The sequence below is a fragment of the Polistes canadensis genome, unplaced genomic scaffold (assembly GCF_001313835.1).
Source record: "Polistes canadensis isolate GaletaPanama2010 unplaced genomic scaffold, ASM131383v1 scaffold_36, whole genome shotgun sequence".
Taxonomy (NCBI): domain Eukaryota; kingdom Metazoa; phylum Arthropoda; class Insecta; order Hymenoptera; family Vespidae; genus Polistes; species Polistes canadensis.
Window position 1 is genome coordinate 244,536 of NW_014569583.1, and position 15,152 is coordinate 259,687.

At 31.5% G+C, this 15,152-nt stretch overlaps 3 protein-coding genes across 3 annotated transcripts; 2 read left to right on the top strand and 1 right to left on the bottom strand.

Annotated features, from left to right (window-relative positions):
• Nucleotides 1–466: 466 nt before the first annotated feature.
• On the bottom strand, nt 467–5,409 carry LOC106784503 (protein toll-like). Its single transcript, XM_014744118.1, has 8 exons — nt 5,395–5,409; nt 5,073–5,177; nt 4,952–4,988; nt 3,682–3,842; nt 2,511–3,508; nt 2,142–2,439; nt 1,400–1,999; nt 467–1,312 (listed from the first exon to the last, which is right to left on the bottom strand). The coding sequence occupies exons 2-8, from the start codon at nt 5,142–5,144 to the stop codon at nt 866–868; spliced, it is 2,613 nt and encodes an 870-aa protein (XP_014599604.1). The 5' UTR covers nt 5,145–5,177; nt 5,395–5,409; the 3' UTR covers nt 467–865.
• Nucleotides 5,410–6,288: 879 nt separating this feature from the next.
• On the top strand, nt 6,289–7,941 carry LOC106784493 (60S ribosomal protein L8). Its single transcript, XM_014744103.1, has 5 exons — nt 6,289–6,339; nt 6,608–6,756; nt 6,986–7,127; nt 7,194–7,507; nt 7,699–7,941. The coding sequence occupies exons 2-5, from the start codon at nt 6,619–6,621 to the stop codon at nt 7,876–7,878; spliced, it is 774 nt and encodes a 257-aa protein (XP_014599589.1). The 5' UTR covers nt 6,289–6,339; nt 6,608–6,618; the 3' UTR covers nt 7,879–7,941.
• A 372-nt stretch (nt 7,942–8,313) lies between these two features.
• Nucleotides 8,314–15,152, top strand: LOC106784491 (putative ATP-dependent RNA helicase Pl10). The gene is made up of 8 exons (XM_014744102.1): nt 8,314–8,775; nt 9,780–9,861; nt 9,997–10,550; nt 10,656–11,125; nt 11,201–11,505; nt 11,604–11,897; nt 12,014–12,337; nt 12,572–15,152. The coding sequence occupies exons 1-8, from the start codon at nt 8,731–8,733 to the stop codon at nt 12,679–12,681; spliced, it is 2,184 nt and encodes a 727-aa protein (XP_014599588.1). The 5' UTR covers nt 8,314–8,730; the 3' UTR covers nt 12,682–15,152.

Below are 15,152 nucleotides of genomic sequence, written 5' to 3' on the forward strand. Positions count from 1 at the left end.
ATCACTTCTAGATATATTGTCTAGCTCTTTCTGGTTTACTGTTTGTTTACTGTCTATATATAAAAAGTCTTATTATTTTTTCTGTTTTAAAACAGTATTGTGTTTTACCTTATTTAAAAAAATACTTACTACTTTATTAAAATAATTATTAAAAATTTCAAAACCTTTGTATGAATATTTCTACTATTGTTCTCACTAACATTGTCGATTTCAATATTACGATATAATAAATTATATATAAATAACAATAAATAACAATAAATAACAATGAATAACAATAAATAATAGGAAACTATAAATGTTTATGTAAAAGTGATATTAAAATATATGAAACAAATTCACACTAAACGATAGATACGACATAGAACAAATTACGGATTATTAACATAGTTTTCAATCTTGCTATACTTATTAGTCTTTATTATTAAAGATGTATAAATGACAAAATTCAACACCTTTTATTTTATATTTGTAAAATATGTTTTTTTGTATAATATACACATGATAAAAACAAACATACAAAAATTATTTTTCTAATTAAGTATACTAAAAATGTAATGTACATTATATAAGACTGATCAGGTAAAAGGTAAGCAAAGGAACCAATAAGCTTTGTATTATAAATACTCCTTTAGATCCAAGGCAATCACAGATGGATATAAGAAATGGGAAAGAACATTAAAGAAACATTAGGACGACATTTAAAACTTGTTAAAGACATAGTTGGATACTTTAGTTATTGATTAATTATATATAACACACAGTTTTTTCAAAGAACGATAAATAATATCATTAAAACTAAAACTTACGACTACTTATTACAAAAATACTTCAAATAATAGATACGAAGTCTTCATAATAAGGATTACTCTTCTTCCAAGTCCACCTCGTAACCTACATATTTCTTTTTATCTGTTCCGACTAAATCCGTCGAAGTAATATAAACTTTATATTTTGATATATGACGTACGAACGATAAATTGATATTTTTTCTATTATAAAATATAGAAATTACAATAGCGCCTAGAATCACTGCAAGGCTCAGGGGATAATTATAAAATTCTAAATAAGAAAAACACATTTTTTCTATGGGTATCTGATGCATAGGAAGATGTGTATTGATACATGTTAAATTATCTAAATCTTCATAATAAACTCGATGTGATTGAACGAATTCAATTAAATTTCGATTATTGCAATCACATATAATTGGATTCCCACTTAAAGTGAATTTTTCCCAATGTATAGATTTCAAGTAACTCAATTCGTGAAAAAAAATTCTTGATATATGATTATTATGTAATTCCAATACCTAAAAACAAATAAGAATAATGAATAACAATTTTGTAAATATCTCTAACAAAAGAAATAAAAAATATTAAAATATTAAGCAACGTACTTTGAGGCTATATGGTAACTTATCAAGCGTTATTGAAGAAATTTTGTTATTGGATAAAAGTAAACCTGTAACGTTTATTGGATTAAATGTTTCCGTTGATGGTATCTCCGTTAAAAAATTTCCTGTCAGATTTAATATAAAAGGATTGTCTCTCTCAAAAATCACTTTTCTCTTATCGATTAAAAATTCTGACATATATTTATACGAGCAATCTAAAATGCGAGTCTTATCTGACGGTCTTACACTACAAGTACAATCATTTTGACATTTTTTTTCAGTTTCAAAATATTCGTGCTCGAGACATTTATAAGTGCTTGAATGAAGATTACTAATTTCTATCTCGTTCTTTCCATCAGGTTGTACACACGTTAAATTTCCCATTATAATGTTAAAATAATTGTAAACAGGTGTGATCATCTTTCTCTCTCGATAACGCAAAAGATCATATAAGGAACAATCACATAATAAGGTACTATGTCTCAAGTCGATGACAATGTTTCGGTTCTCCCAATCCTCGATTCTATCAAAATAAATATTTTTTATTTTATTATACCTCAGATCGATTCTCATTTTGTGTGACGGTGAAATGAATGAAGACGCCTGCAGAAAAAAAAATAAATATTACTAAATGTAGACGATTATTAAAGAAAATGTATTTTCTTTCTATTTTGATCTTATCTTGCAAATTTATGAAAATAATATTATTTAAAAGTATGCATGAATATTAGAATTTGGTATTTACCGTTACGCTGATAATGAAGTTGTGACTCAAATCTAATAATTTTAATTTGTAGTGACCACTCGACAAATCATCGAAGAAAGAATATAAGCTACTGTTCGATAAATACAATTCCTCGAGATTACGATTTCTATAAAAAACTGATAATTTTCCATTTGCGAAAGGCAAACTTAGCGGATTATGAGAAAACCTCGCAATGCATAGATTTATTAGGGGGGCAAGACCCTCTTTATCGATATATAGTAATTGATTTCTTTCCATATTTAATTCATACAGAGAACCCATACCGAGAAACAGATTTCTAAAAAATATTATAATTTGGAAATAAAATATATTAAAAATGTATTTTCCATAATTATTTTTTTTATTTACCTTGATACACGAAACATTTGGTTGTCGGACAAATCGAGTACTCTTAATTTTTCCATATCTTCAAAGATTTTATTAGGAAGAGTATTAATTTTATTGTTATTTAATGACAGTTTTCTAACTTTCTTTAGACCACGGAAGATATTATTGGGTAAAGTAACAAAAGAATTATCGTTTAAAAAGATATACTCTAATGATAATGAACCCCAGAAAAGATTTTCTGGTAAAGATATAAATCTATTATTGTTCAAATGGACATGCTGAAGTTTCGTAAGACTCGCCAAAAGAAAATCTGGCAAGGTGCTTATTTGTTTAAAATTACTATTTAGATATAATTCTCGCAATTCTTTATTTTGATCGAAAAGATTTGCTGGTATGTAAGTAAAATAATTCATAGAAATATCCAGCCGCTTCAAATTCTTTAACCCATGAAAAATTGTCGACGGTAATTCCCGTAAAGAATTATTTGCTAAATTCAAACATGTTAAAGATACTAATTGATCAAATGTGCCTACTTCGATTTCTTCCAAAAGATTTGACATAATATTTAAAGACTCTAGTTTTTCTAACGTATAAAATACTTCAAGAGGTATAATGTCTATTCCACTTGAATTTAATATAATTCTCTTTAGATTTGGAGTTGCTATAAAAATATCATCAGGTAGGTCAATATAATTATTTGATAAATCAATATGCTCCAGTTCGGGAAAATCCAAAATAAAATCATTAGAAATATGAAATAAACCGTTATTAGATAAAACTAATGAGTTCACATTTTTGAATCCTTTAAGATGCTCTCTTTTTAGGGTTGCGAAAAGGTTTTTAAAAGATTTAAAGATGAGTGTGTGTGTTTCCGTTACTCCTAATTGTTTTACTATGTTTTTTAAACTAATTCCATCTGGTAATCCACATTTTTCGAAGCTTAGAGATTGAAGTTTCTTTTCGGATAAACGTCCTCTGATAAAAAAATCTTCCCATGTTCTCCAATTTTTACAAACGATCTGTAATTTTATCATTTTATTTTATTCGAAAGAAATAAGTAATTGATTGATTTATCTTTTAGAAGATAATAGATAATCAGAATAAATCTCTTTAATATAAAACTATTTTTGTAGTTTTATAAGTAAAGATATTGGAGAAAATTGGTTGAATAAAAAAGCTTCCGTGTATATACCTGTATATTATTCCTTGATTTAATGTTGACGATGTATCCTGTACTATTATCAACATTGCAAACAACATTTAATTCCTCTGATTTCTTTGACGAACATTCGCATGCTGGATTCTCCTTACAAGGAGTAGTGTTGATTGTTGTGAATGTAATTAAAAATATGACTAAAATTTTAAAGATCATCTTATCTTAATTGTTCACTAGAAGAAGGAAAAGCAACTAAGATATACAATTACTATTGTGTTTTCAAATATTTTAATTTTATAATGCAACTAAAATCGGAAATATATTGCGATGAATGTTTGCAATCTATAATAACTTTTGCTAAAGCTACGATTTATTGCCCTAACAATCTATTCTTTCAGTGGTATTTAAATTGTTTTTTTTTTGGAGGTTCCCGGGGTTTTACGTTATCCGAAAAATGATAAGGATTACTGCTTTATATCAACTTTTTTCACATTTCATTAGTATATATGCGAATTGAATAAAGCTATAATATTATTTTTTCTTACTGATATGTATCATTTATTCGATAAAAAAGAAAACTAACCAAGTTTCATTAGCCAAATTTTTAACTGTGATATTCACACTTTCTCGGAATACTGGACAGTATAAATCTTATACAATTTCCAGAAACTTTTTATAATGTGCGAAATACAAGAAAATTCTTTTCGAAAAATAAAAAGAAGATATAATAACTAACTTAATTAATAATTTTATAGAACTTAAGTAATTAATAAGCAAAATCTATTACTACAGATTTTCACTTAAGCATATCTAACAGATAGCCACAAATAATCATCGCGTTGTTATTCGAAATTAAATTTATTCCGCGGTAAAGCGATCCTATTTACATTAAATGTCTTTATTTTTAATAGTTTATTCATTTGAATTCGATCTAAATAGAGCAAGCAATATACACAAGTTATTTGAAAGATGAAAATTAAACAAGGAACTTCCCCATATAATGTAATGAGCTAGCCAGCTTTTAATGTAAATAGCTTACATTAGATATTATCACTTCCTTATATTTACTTTCCGTTCATTCTTTATCTAATATGGTATTTATAATTTAATTTATTTGTATTTTAGGGAATCATTGTTATTACAACAATTTTTATGTTTATTATTATTTCTTCTTTCTTAATGTATTCACGTATTGTCTTTTCTTGATTACTTATATTTTTAAATTTTAAATAAAAACCATAATTTACGATATAACTAGTTTTTACTAGCTGTTCTCTGGTAAAAGATAAATAATTTACGTACTTACCTACAATTTTTGGTGACCAAGTACTAATTAAGCGATTCTGTAACGTTATTTATGTCATGGGGTAGTTTCTATCTTTTGATTTAGTGTAAAGTCACGTCGCCAAGCTCGAGGGTCAACAAACCTTAATCCTACGCACAATCGTAAATGCTCCATGGAACATCCGTAATGTAGAAATAAGGAAGGACTTAAACATTCCTACGGTAGAAGGAGAAATAACCAAGCCAACCTGAAAATACAAAAAAAGTATTGATACGCACTATTACGCACATAGACCTGCTAGCTAATGTTATCTACACCAATATATCCCTAGAATGCTCAAAGGAATCCTCCCACGAGATCTAGTAAAAAATTAAATCAAAATGAAATAAATGATAATTGCGACGCTATCTCATTGGAGAATGAACTATCCTGTGCTATCTTTTTTCACTTATAAAACAATTTACCAAATGTCTACAGACAAATTGTAAAGAAGTATGGAGTTGTTAAAAACAAAAAAAAAAAACAAAAAAAGTAGGATAAGTTAAAAAAAAAGGCAAAAATTGTCACTAACATCAGAAGCTGGTATAAGAGATTTGGAAATTATTTCATATAATAATTAACTTAATAATGAAAAAAAAATCTAAGAATTCAATAATAATAATAAAAGCGATTACATATTCTAAGAAAAAATAATAAAATAATATATTTATAATATATATGTAACATCTCGAGAGAGAGAGAGAGAAAGAAAGAGAGATAATGAATAGATTAATATTTAAATAATTATATATAATTATTATTCTTATTATTACGTGTAATTATTATTATATACTAATTTAATAATAATAATGAATAAAAGTTTTTTACTTTTGAATAGACACGGAACATACGAAGTTAAATAATACTACAATAATCAAATTAAAAGATAAATAACATATTTTTACTCGTTTCGATTTAAATTGTAAGGTCAAAGTAACTATCTAGCACAAGCGTACTTACTTCTGTGTAAAGTATATAATGTAACAACAAAAAGAATTTATATTTATATATAAGGGTAAGTACATTCGCAAGAAACCTAAACTAACAAATTATTTTTAGCTATATTGATATGAACTATCTCTAGTATAATTCTACTATTTGAAACAATTTCTCATTTGATTAAATTACTTTTAAGTATATTTGCCGTGCAGAATTATTAGAATAGTTAGATAATATGTATCTTAATACAAATATTTATTGTAAATATTTTAAAATTTATTTCTCTATTCTTAGTTGCACATAATGTTCGATTTTGATTATCATATTTTAAAACTACGAAAATTTTCGCGCGCTTTTGAACTGTACCTGAATGTTTGGTTGGTAAGCCTGCTTCCTTCTACTGCTCTCTTCATTTCAGATTGATTCTTTGGGTATGTGGTTGAATTTATTTGTCTTACCAAATCGATTTGGATTCTTTAAATTAATATAAATCCGGTTATAAAAAAGTAAAATTCGATCATATTTAAATATTATAAATGTTTTCTATGAAATATTTTTCTTTTCAATATGTCTAAAAAAAAGTTTAATTGAAGTATGGAGTGATTTGAGGTTAAGTCGTTTCATTAACGAGCATAGCGTGATACTTGTATACGTATGCTTTTATTTAAAATTTAATAAAATTGAATTCTTTTTTTTTAGGCCTATAAACAATGGGTCGAGTAATTCGTGCTCAACGTAAAGGAGCGGGATCTGTGTTCAGATCCCATACGAAAAGGAGGAAAGGAGCACCAAAACTTCGTTCCTTGGATTTTTCTGAAAGGCATGGATATATTAAGGGTGTAGTTAAAGTTAGTATTTAATTTTTTACGAATTCCTTTTTCCGTATATTCTATACTATAAATATTAAAAATGTTTTTTTGATTGAATATTGTCATGATGATTTCTAGTATTCCTACTTCTGAATGTGAATGTAGATTTTAAACTAGAGGCTCTTTCTGAAGATATTTTTACCTACATATTTATAAATAATCAAAGTTTTTTGTTAGTGTTTAATTAATATTCAATTTTGCATTATAGGACATCATCCATGATCCTGGCCGTGGTGCTCCTCTAGCTGTTGTTCACTTCCGTGATCCTTATAAATTTAAGACACGCAAGGAATTATTTATTGCACCAGAAGGAATGTATACAGGACAATTCTTGTATTGCGGAAAGAAAGGTATAAAATTTTATTATCCGATTTTGTATTTGTTATAGTATAAAATACTTTATTTACATTTTACAGCAACATTGCAAATTGGTAATGTTATGCCTGTTGGCACAATGCCTGAGGGTACTATTGTTTGCAATTTGGAAGAAAAAACTGGTGATAGAGGCCGTTTAGCTAGAGCTTCTGGAAATTACGCTACTGTTATTGCTCATAACCCTGATACTAAAAAAACTAGAGTAAAATTACCTTCTGGGGCTAAAAAGGTTATTCCTTCCAATAACAGAGCAATGGTTGGTATTGTCGCTGGTGGTGGACGTATCGACAAACCAATCTTGAAAGCTGGTCGTGCCTACCATAAATATAAGGTCAAGCGTAACTGCTGGCCTAAGGTACGATACTTCATAATATTTGTGTATTTCTCAATATGTATATATTATATATTCCAATGATGCTGTTTAGACATTTGAAACCTGAATTATTAATATCATGTGGATAAATTTTTACTGAGTTATATCGATTAATGAAAACAATAATCGATATTTAATTTAAACATTTTTATATTAAAAATGTATATTTTTAGGTTCGTGGTGTTGCTATGAATCCTGTCGAGCATCCTCATGGTGGTGGTAATCACCAGCATATAGGTAAAGCTTCTACAGTCAAACGTGGAACCAGTGCTGGTCGCAAGATCGGTCTCATTGCTGCTCGTCGTACTGGTAGAATAAGAGGAGGAAAAACAGATACCAAGAAAGACGATTAAATTAACAATACATTACTACGTCTTGATATTTGTTGTACAATAAAAAACAAAAAGACAAACAAGGCTAACTGTTAATAATTTTTTATTGATATCTTGTTACTTTATACATACATACAGATATATTTATATTATTCCATACAATGATAAAATTAATATAATTCTTCCATCCTTTAATTTTATTTTATTTGAATGTTGACTAACTAATCAAAGTGCATAGTGCATGGGATAATTCTTAAGTATAAATTATAAAGTTTAAGTTAGCTTTTAATGAATGAATTCTTATTGGATGATAAAAGCAACTACAATTAATAGTTAGTTCACATAGCAGAAACCTAAGAATTAAAATACATACGTATTTAATTATTATTTCATCAAATTATCAAATTTAATTTAATTTCATTGCAATCGAATATATGAAAACGATAATAATAGTCATAAAAATTATAAGAAACACGTGGAATTGGAATGTTCCCTATTCAGGAATGGTGTATTTCCGGCGGATCTACAGAGGACGCCATGTTATTATCTATATCGCGTTTCTCTGCCATTTTTGTTGCGTCGACGTTAAGTGTGGCCAGGGGCCTCTCTCTCTTCATAGCATTCAGTCATCAAGCTTCGTTTGTATCTGATAATAGCATCAGAAGAACACCGGTATTACGACTGTTCTGACAGGCGACTGAAATTTCGTTCGCATATTGGCGTACACAATAAGTAAGAAAAAGAATATACAAATATAAGGAAACGGGAACGTTGAACTTTTTTGGCACGGTGAGAGAGTTACGATTTGGGGAGAGTGAGCTACACGAGAATCTACGGCAGAGCTACGAAAACTACGCACAGAGGCGGAGTAATATGAGTAATGCAGCCAACCAGAATGGATCAGGTCTAGAGCAGCAGGTAAGAATGAGTGATATTATAAGAAGTGTATTTCTAATAAGTTCTGCTGACAATTTTCTCTTTTGAGTTGCTTTGTCTCTCTTTCTCCCTCGCTCTTTATCTCTCTCTCTCTCTCTCTCTCTCCTTTCTCTATTCTTTCTTTTATCTTCTTCTCTCTTATACATACTTCCATTTCATGCACGTTGCATTTATCCGTTGCATTATTCCGACCCTCCTTCCCCTCCCCTTTTCTCTCTCTTCTTTTTATTACTCCTTGCGATATTATTATTACAAAATTAGAACGTAGGCGTAAGGGAATATCAAAAGGCATGCGCGAAAACCTTAGCTTTGTATCCCTTTGTTCGGTCAGATATTCAGGAACGCTGATGGCTCGACTCTGAACCAGTTCGTGACGTATGGTTTTATAATGGCGGCAAGCAATTCCGGGAACGGCATGCCTCGTGCCATGACGCATATAACGTATCGCTTTATTCATTTTCATTATATTTTTTTCTTTATTCCTTTTCTTCTATCTCTAGTATATTCCCACGCTTGGACGTATTGTAACCTTTGTGATTTGTTTTAAATCGATACCGTTCCACTGATACAAACTATCTATTTATCTATCTATTTATCGCTTCCTACCTTGATTATCTGTAGAGTAAATAAAAGCAATATGAAATAGCGAAGTTCACTTATTAGATTCTTGACCGAGTAGTCACGAGGCTATTGCGCGTCTTACATTAATCGCTCGAATTAACATGATATCGCGGGAAAATATCGATATTCATATACTTGTCCTTTTCTTTTTTTCTTTCTTTTTTTTTTTAAATGTCGTTAACATTGATCCATAATCTTGTAATGAATATTATAACATGATGTACTATTAACAAATTTCGAATTAAAAGTAATATTATCAAATAGATCAAGATTTTTTGTATTCATAACATATATTGTATAATATATGTTAAGACTGTTAACTATCTAATAAGAATATTCGATGATAATCTTTTCTTTTGCAACAGTTAGCTGGTCTGGACTTGCAGGGCTCCCGCCAACCAAGCGAGGGTCGCTACGTTCCACCACATCTACGTAATAAATCTGCAAGTAAGTATTGAAACTTTTTGTTGTTTAAATAACTTTAAGATTAAGAGTTTGCTTTAGAGAGTAAAGATTAGTTATAATATTTTGTAGAATTTTAAGTATCGGGATTGTTAATAACATTGAATATTATAATTGTAGGTAGCACACCGTCAGCCGGTGACCAACATTCCAATTCTAATTCTCGGTCACTGTATTCTGATAGAGACAGGGGCGGAGATCGGGATAGAGACCGTGAAAGAGAGAGGGATAGGGGCAGAACAGCAGGTCTAGGATTTAGAGACACCCGTAGTGGTGGACGCGACGTCGATTTTGGAAATTTTGGCAACTTTGGTGGACGCAGTAGACGCGCTCCTAATCAGGAAAATGGCAGAGATTTTAGATATGCAGGTTCCGAACGTGATCGGCCAATTAGTACCGGTAATGATCGATGGCAGGAGCAACCTAGAAATGATCGTTGGCAAGAGAGTAGAAATGATCACAGAATGGGAAGCGGTGGTGGCAGATGGAAGGACGACAGGGAAGGTGGTAGAGGAGGAGGAAGAGGAGAAATCGATTGGACGATTCCCACAACCAGAGATGAGCGATTGGAGGTGGAACTATTTGGTACTGGTAATACTGGTATCAATTTTAGTAAATACGAGGATATACCAGTTGAGGCTACTGGCGATGACATACCACCACACATCACATCGGTTGGTATAATCATGCATAGACACTTTAAGCATAGATTTTTAAACATCAATAACAATGTCTAATAATATTATTTTATAACGTATTTTTTTTTTATATTATTTCAGTTTGATGAAGTCAAGCTGACCGAAATCATAAAAAACAGCATTAGCTTGGCAGGTTATGATAAGCCTACACCAGTTCAAAAGTATGCCATTCCGATCATCATCGGACGGCGCGATGTGATGGCCTGTGCCCAAACAGGGTCTGGTAAAACAGCGGCCTTCTTAGTGCCAATATTAAATCAGATTTATGAGAGCGGACCCCGTGCGCCACCACCGCAGGGCAGTTCTGGAAGACGTAAGCAATATCCATTAGGTCTTGTGTTAGCACCTACGAGAGAACTTGCTACTCAAATTTATGACGAGGCGCGCAAGTTTGCGTATAGATCGCGTATGCGACCTGCTGTAGTTTATGGTGGCTCCAATATAGTGGATCAAATGCGAGAATTAGATCGGGGTTGTCATTTACTAGTTGCAACTCCTGGTCGTCTTGCTGATATGCTTGGCCGTGGTAAAATTGGCTTAAATAATTGCAGGTATATATTTATTTTTATACAATTTGATTAGAAAATCTTTACAATTATGTTATCAAAAATGTTAACATTTTGTAGATATTTGGTATTGGACGAAGCCGATCGTATGCTTGACATGGGTTTTGAACCTCAAATAAGAAAGATCGTTGAAGAGGATACCATGCCACCGACTGGAGAAAGACAAACACTTATGTTCTCTGCTACGTTCCCAAAGGAGATACAGATGTTAGCTCGAGACTTTTTAAGCAACTATATATTTTTAGCAGTTGGCCGTGTTGGTTCTACGTCCGAAAATATTACACAAAAAATTGTATGGGTCGAGGAACAAGATAAACGTTCATATTTACTCGATCTTTTACAAGCTAGTAGATTTTCAGATCCTTGTAAGTTTTTCCTTTTAAAACACGTTTATCAGAATTTATTGCAGCGACTTTAAAAAATAATTTTTATCTTACGGTTTGTTCGTTTTAAAATATTTTAGCCGCGCTAACGTTGGTATTTGTCGAAACAAAGAAAGGAGCAGATATGCTCGAAGAATATTTACATAATATGGGTTATCCAGTAACCAGCATTCATGGTGATAGAACTCAGCGAGAACGAGAAGAAGCATTACGTCGATTTCGTGCAGGAAAAGCGCCGATACTTGTTGCTACTGCTGTGGCTGCTCGTGGTCTTGATATTCCTCACGTTAAGCACGTTATTAATTTTGATTTGCCAGGTGATGTTGAGGAGTATGTTCATCGTATCGGTCGTACAGGACGTATGGGGAACTTAGGTTTGTTTTTAATATTTATTTCTCTTATATCGAAATATAAATTAATATAAATTTTGTAATAAATACAATGTATATATTACTGAGTATAATTATTAATTTATTTGCTACGTTTCTAGGCTTAGCAACATCTTTCTTCAATAACAAGAACCAGAATCTTGTACGGGATTTGGTATCTCTTCTCGTCGAGGCTAATCAAGAGCTTCCACCTTGGCTCGAAGATTTGTTCACGGATGCACGTTATTCCGGTGGTTGTTCTCGTCGTGCAGGTAGTACCAAAGGAGGTGGAGGTGGTGGCGGCGGTGGTGGTGGCGGCGGAGGAGGAGGCGGAGGAGGTGGAGGACGTTTCAGCGGTGGTTTTGGTGCACGTGATTATCGTCAGCAACCAAGTGGTGGATCTACTCGTAATAATGGTCCATCAAGTAGACCAGGTAGTTACGGAGGTAAGAATTATTTATTATTTTTCACCTAAAACTTATTCTCCTATTTTATTTAAAAATACTTAAGTGTTTTTGTTCACACGAGTAGTAAAGAATAGTTGGTATCGATCGTTTCCATACGAATAATTTACAAAATTAGATTCGTTTGACTCGACGGGTCTTCGCGTGCACGGCAGAGTTCATATATACGTATACACTTCAGTGAAATATTATTTACGATACAATTAAATTTTCCAGGCGGTTACGGAGGAGGTTATGGAGGGAATTATAATTCATCATACAACAATACCGCTAACAACAGTAGTGGTGGTATACACCCTGATTGGTGGGAAGGATGGGACAAGTAAATCCTTATCGCCATCTCTATTTCCACTTCTACCATTATTAATCTACACGAAAATTTAATTATATGTAAGGAAGACACGTACGACATACACATCCAATATAATGAGCACACGTAACGATGGACGCGTGCGTATATTCTCGCGTATGTTATATATGTATATACACATATACATATATATATATATAATATGTATATTCATATGTATACATATATACACATATATCAATGGACAGACAGTATCACGTATAATCCATTCACGTTTGCTAACTGCCTGAGCACTCCAGTTTCCGAAGGAAAAAAACAAAGAAAAAACCCCCTGAGCAAACTATCTTGATTGAATTCCACACACAACTATTACACACATACACACATGTACACACATTTATTCGTGCGCGTTTTTGAGTCTTAACAAATCCTCGTTTAACCGATGTGAGAAGATTATATTTTGTTATCGGATATCAAAAAGAGATAAAAAGGGTCGCTGGAGGTGCGCATAAATAATTTCTAGAAATAATTAGAAGGAACTTGGAATAATAATTTCGGACGATATAAAAATAATATATTATAATATATATCAAGATATCCGCAAACAAAATGTGTAGGATTTGTTAAGCGCTAGTTAGAAATCCAACCAACGTCTCGTTGCTATTGCGCGCCGACGAATACAAGTAGTATCTAATCAATAACAAATCAAATCGATTGATCGTTAATACCTGTTCCGAAGGTAACAATGTAATACTACATAGTAGATGAAGAAACTTAGTAAAATTTTTTAGAACTCCTGTCGAGACTACGGGGCTCATTGTAGCTTTATTATTTCAATTCTTTGAGAAAACGAGAGAGAGAGAGATAGAGAGAGCAAGAAAAGAAAGAAAGAAAGGGGGGGGAGAGAGAGAGAGAGAGAGAGAAAGAAAGAAAGAGAGACAGTGTGAGAGGCTCTTTGTCAATAGACTCAGAAACGATACGACCGCTATTAATCGTTTAAATATGCTTAGAATGAATGAAGATGACGTTTCTCAAAGATCAACTATTCGTATCATTTGGTTTCAGTGTACTGCTGATGTTATTTTTGATTATCAAAACACATTTATCTCTGGCGCCCGTGGTACGTCCAGCCATTACCGCCATATATTTCGTGACTATATCATTTTATTATTCTTTTTCCTGTATGTATGTACATACATAAGTATACATCATATATATGTATACTTTCATACATACATACATATATGTATGTATCTATGATACATATATAAATTTTGTTTTCCTTTTTTTTTCTTTTTAAAACATAATATAACTCAGCAACGAATGGTACTTTGTTGTTTTGCCGTCCCCAGAGACAGACTACGCTGTACGCCGGCAATATCACGGTTTTACTCGAATATGCCACGTGAAGTTTTTCTGGGAATCGAATATAAACTCGAGACCGGAAAAGAATAAATAAATAATAGGCTACGTCTTAAGGTACCTTTAGAAATCTCATTTCTAGATCTACGTATCTACATTTTGTCATATAACTTTTTCATTTAATTGTATCTATTCTCGCGTAGAAAAGGTATTATATATAGGAAAGGAGATGTGTTTTGCAAAATGAGCTTATCGATCTGTAAAGTATTTTCTTTTTTTTCTTTTTTTTTTTTTTCTTTTTAAATAATTTCATTTTGTTATCTTTTTCTTCTTCTTTTGTATCCCGTTTCATGTTAGTTTAAATGAGCGACATTAATCGCATATGCGCTGCTGGTGTTAGGGGATAACAAAAAAGAATACGAAGAAAAGAATCCCACTCTCTCATAAAAGATAATTAAGAAAACAACAGATGCATCAATTGCGCGTATACATGAATTTTAACATAATTCCTATAAATCATTTCTAAACGTAACAAAGACGTTGCCCCTAAGTGACAAAACTATTACGGTGTGTTATACAAAATATTCAAATTATAATGTGGTCTGGTTGCGAGAGAGAAAACGAGTGAACGTGAGAGAAAGAGAGAGAGAGAGAGAGAGAGAGAGTGTTTTATACGAGAAAAATAATAAACACTCTTATATAAAATACGGTTGCAGTTACAGGAAGAAGGTGTTTAGAGATAGAGATAGAAAGAAAGAAAGAAAGAGAGAGAGAAAAAAAAGAAATAAGAGCATAAAAAAGTGAATGCATTGCTGGTTTAGCAGAGGTCGAGAGAGAAATAAAGGAGCAGCAAGCCTCTTGACTTTAAAGGAGCCACAAGAGACGCACTCATAATACCTATTTTATAACTATATTTATCAGTATGATAACGCGCTATATATATACATACTAAGTACTATTCGTATAAATACATAACATTATAAAATAATTGAAAAACGACTGTGATATCGAACGATCTTGTGACATTCAATTTCCAAGCAAATTGAAAGAAAATAAAAATGATAAACGTGAGTAAGAGAGAAGAGAGAAGAGAGAGAGAGAGAGAGAGAGAGAGAGAGAGAGAGA

Bases quoted from the DNA above. Each gene is read 5' to 3' on its own strand.
- LOC106784493 (XM_014744103.1), top strand. From the start codon at position 6,619: ATGGGTCGAGTAATTCGTGCTCAACGTAAAGGAGCGGGATCTGTGTTC. The intron at 7,128-7,193 runs GTATAAAATTTT...TACATTTTACAG, and splicing joins CTTGTATTGCGGAAAGAAAG to CAACATTGCAAATTGGTAAT. The intron at 7,508-7,698 runs GTACGATACTTC...GTATATTTTTAG, and splicing joins AGCGTAACTGCTGGCCTAAG to GTTCGTGGTGTTGCTATGAA.
- LOC106784491 (XM_014744102.1), top strand. From the start codon at position 8,731: ATGAGTAATGCAGCCAACCAGAATGGATCAGGTCTAGAGCAGCAG. The intron at 9,862-9,996 runs GTAAGTATTGAA...TTATAATTGTAG, and splicing joins TCTACGTAATAAATCTGCAA to GTAGCACACCGTCAGCCGGT. The intron at 11,506-11,603 runs GTAAGTTTTTCC...AAAATATTTTAG, and splicing joins TAGTAGATTTTCAGATCCTT to CCGCGCTAACGTTGGTATTT.
- LOC106784503 (XM_014744118.1), bottom strand. From the start codon at position 5,144: ATGTTTAAGTCCTTCCTTATTTCTACATTACGGATGTTCCATGGAGCA. The intron at 2,440-2,510 runs GTAAATAAAAAA...AATATTTTTTAG, and splicing joins CAAATGTTTCGTGTATCAAG to AAATCTGTTTCTCGGTATGG. The intron at 1,313-1,399 runs GTACGTTGCTTA...ATTTGTTTTTAG, and splicing joins AGTTACCATATAGCCTCAAA to GTATTGGAATTACATAATAA.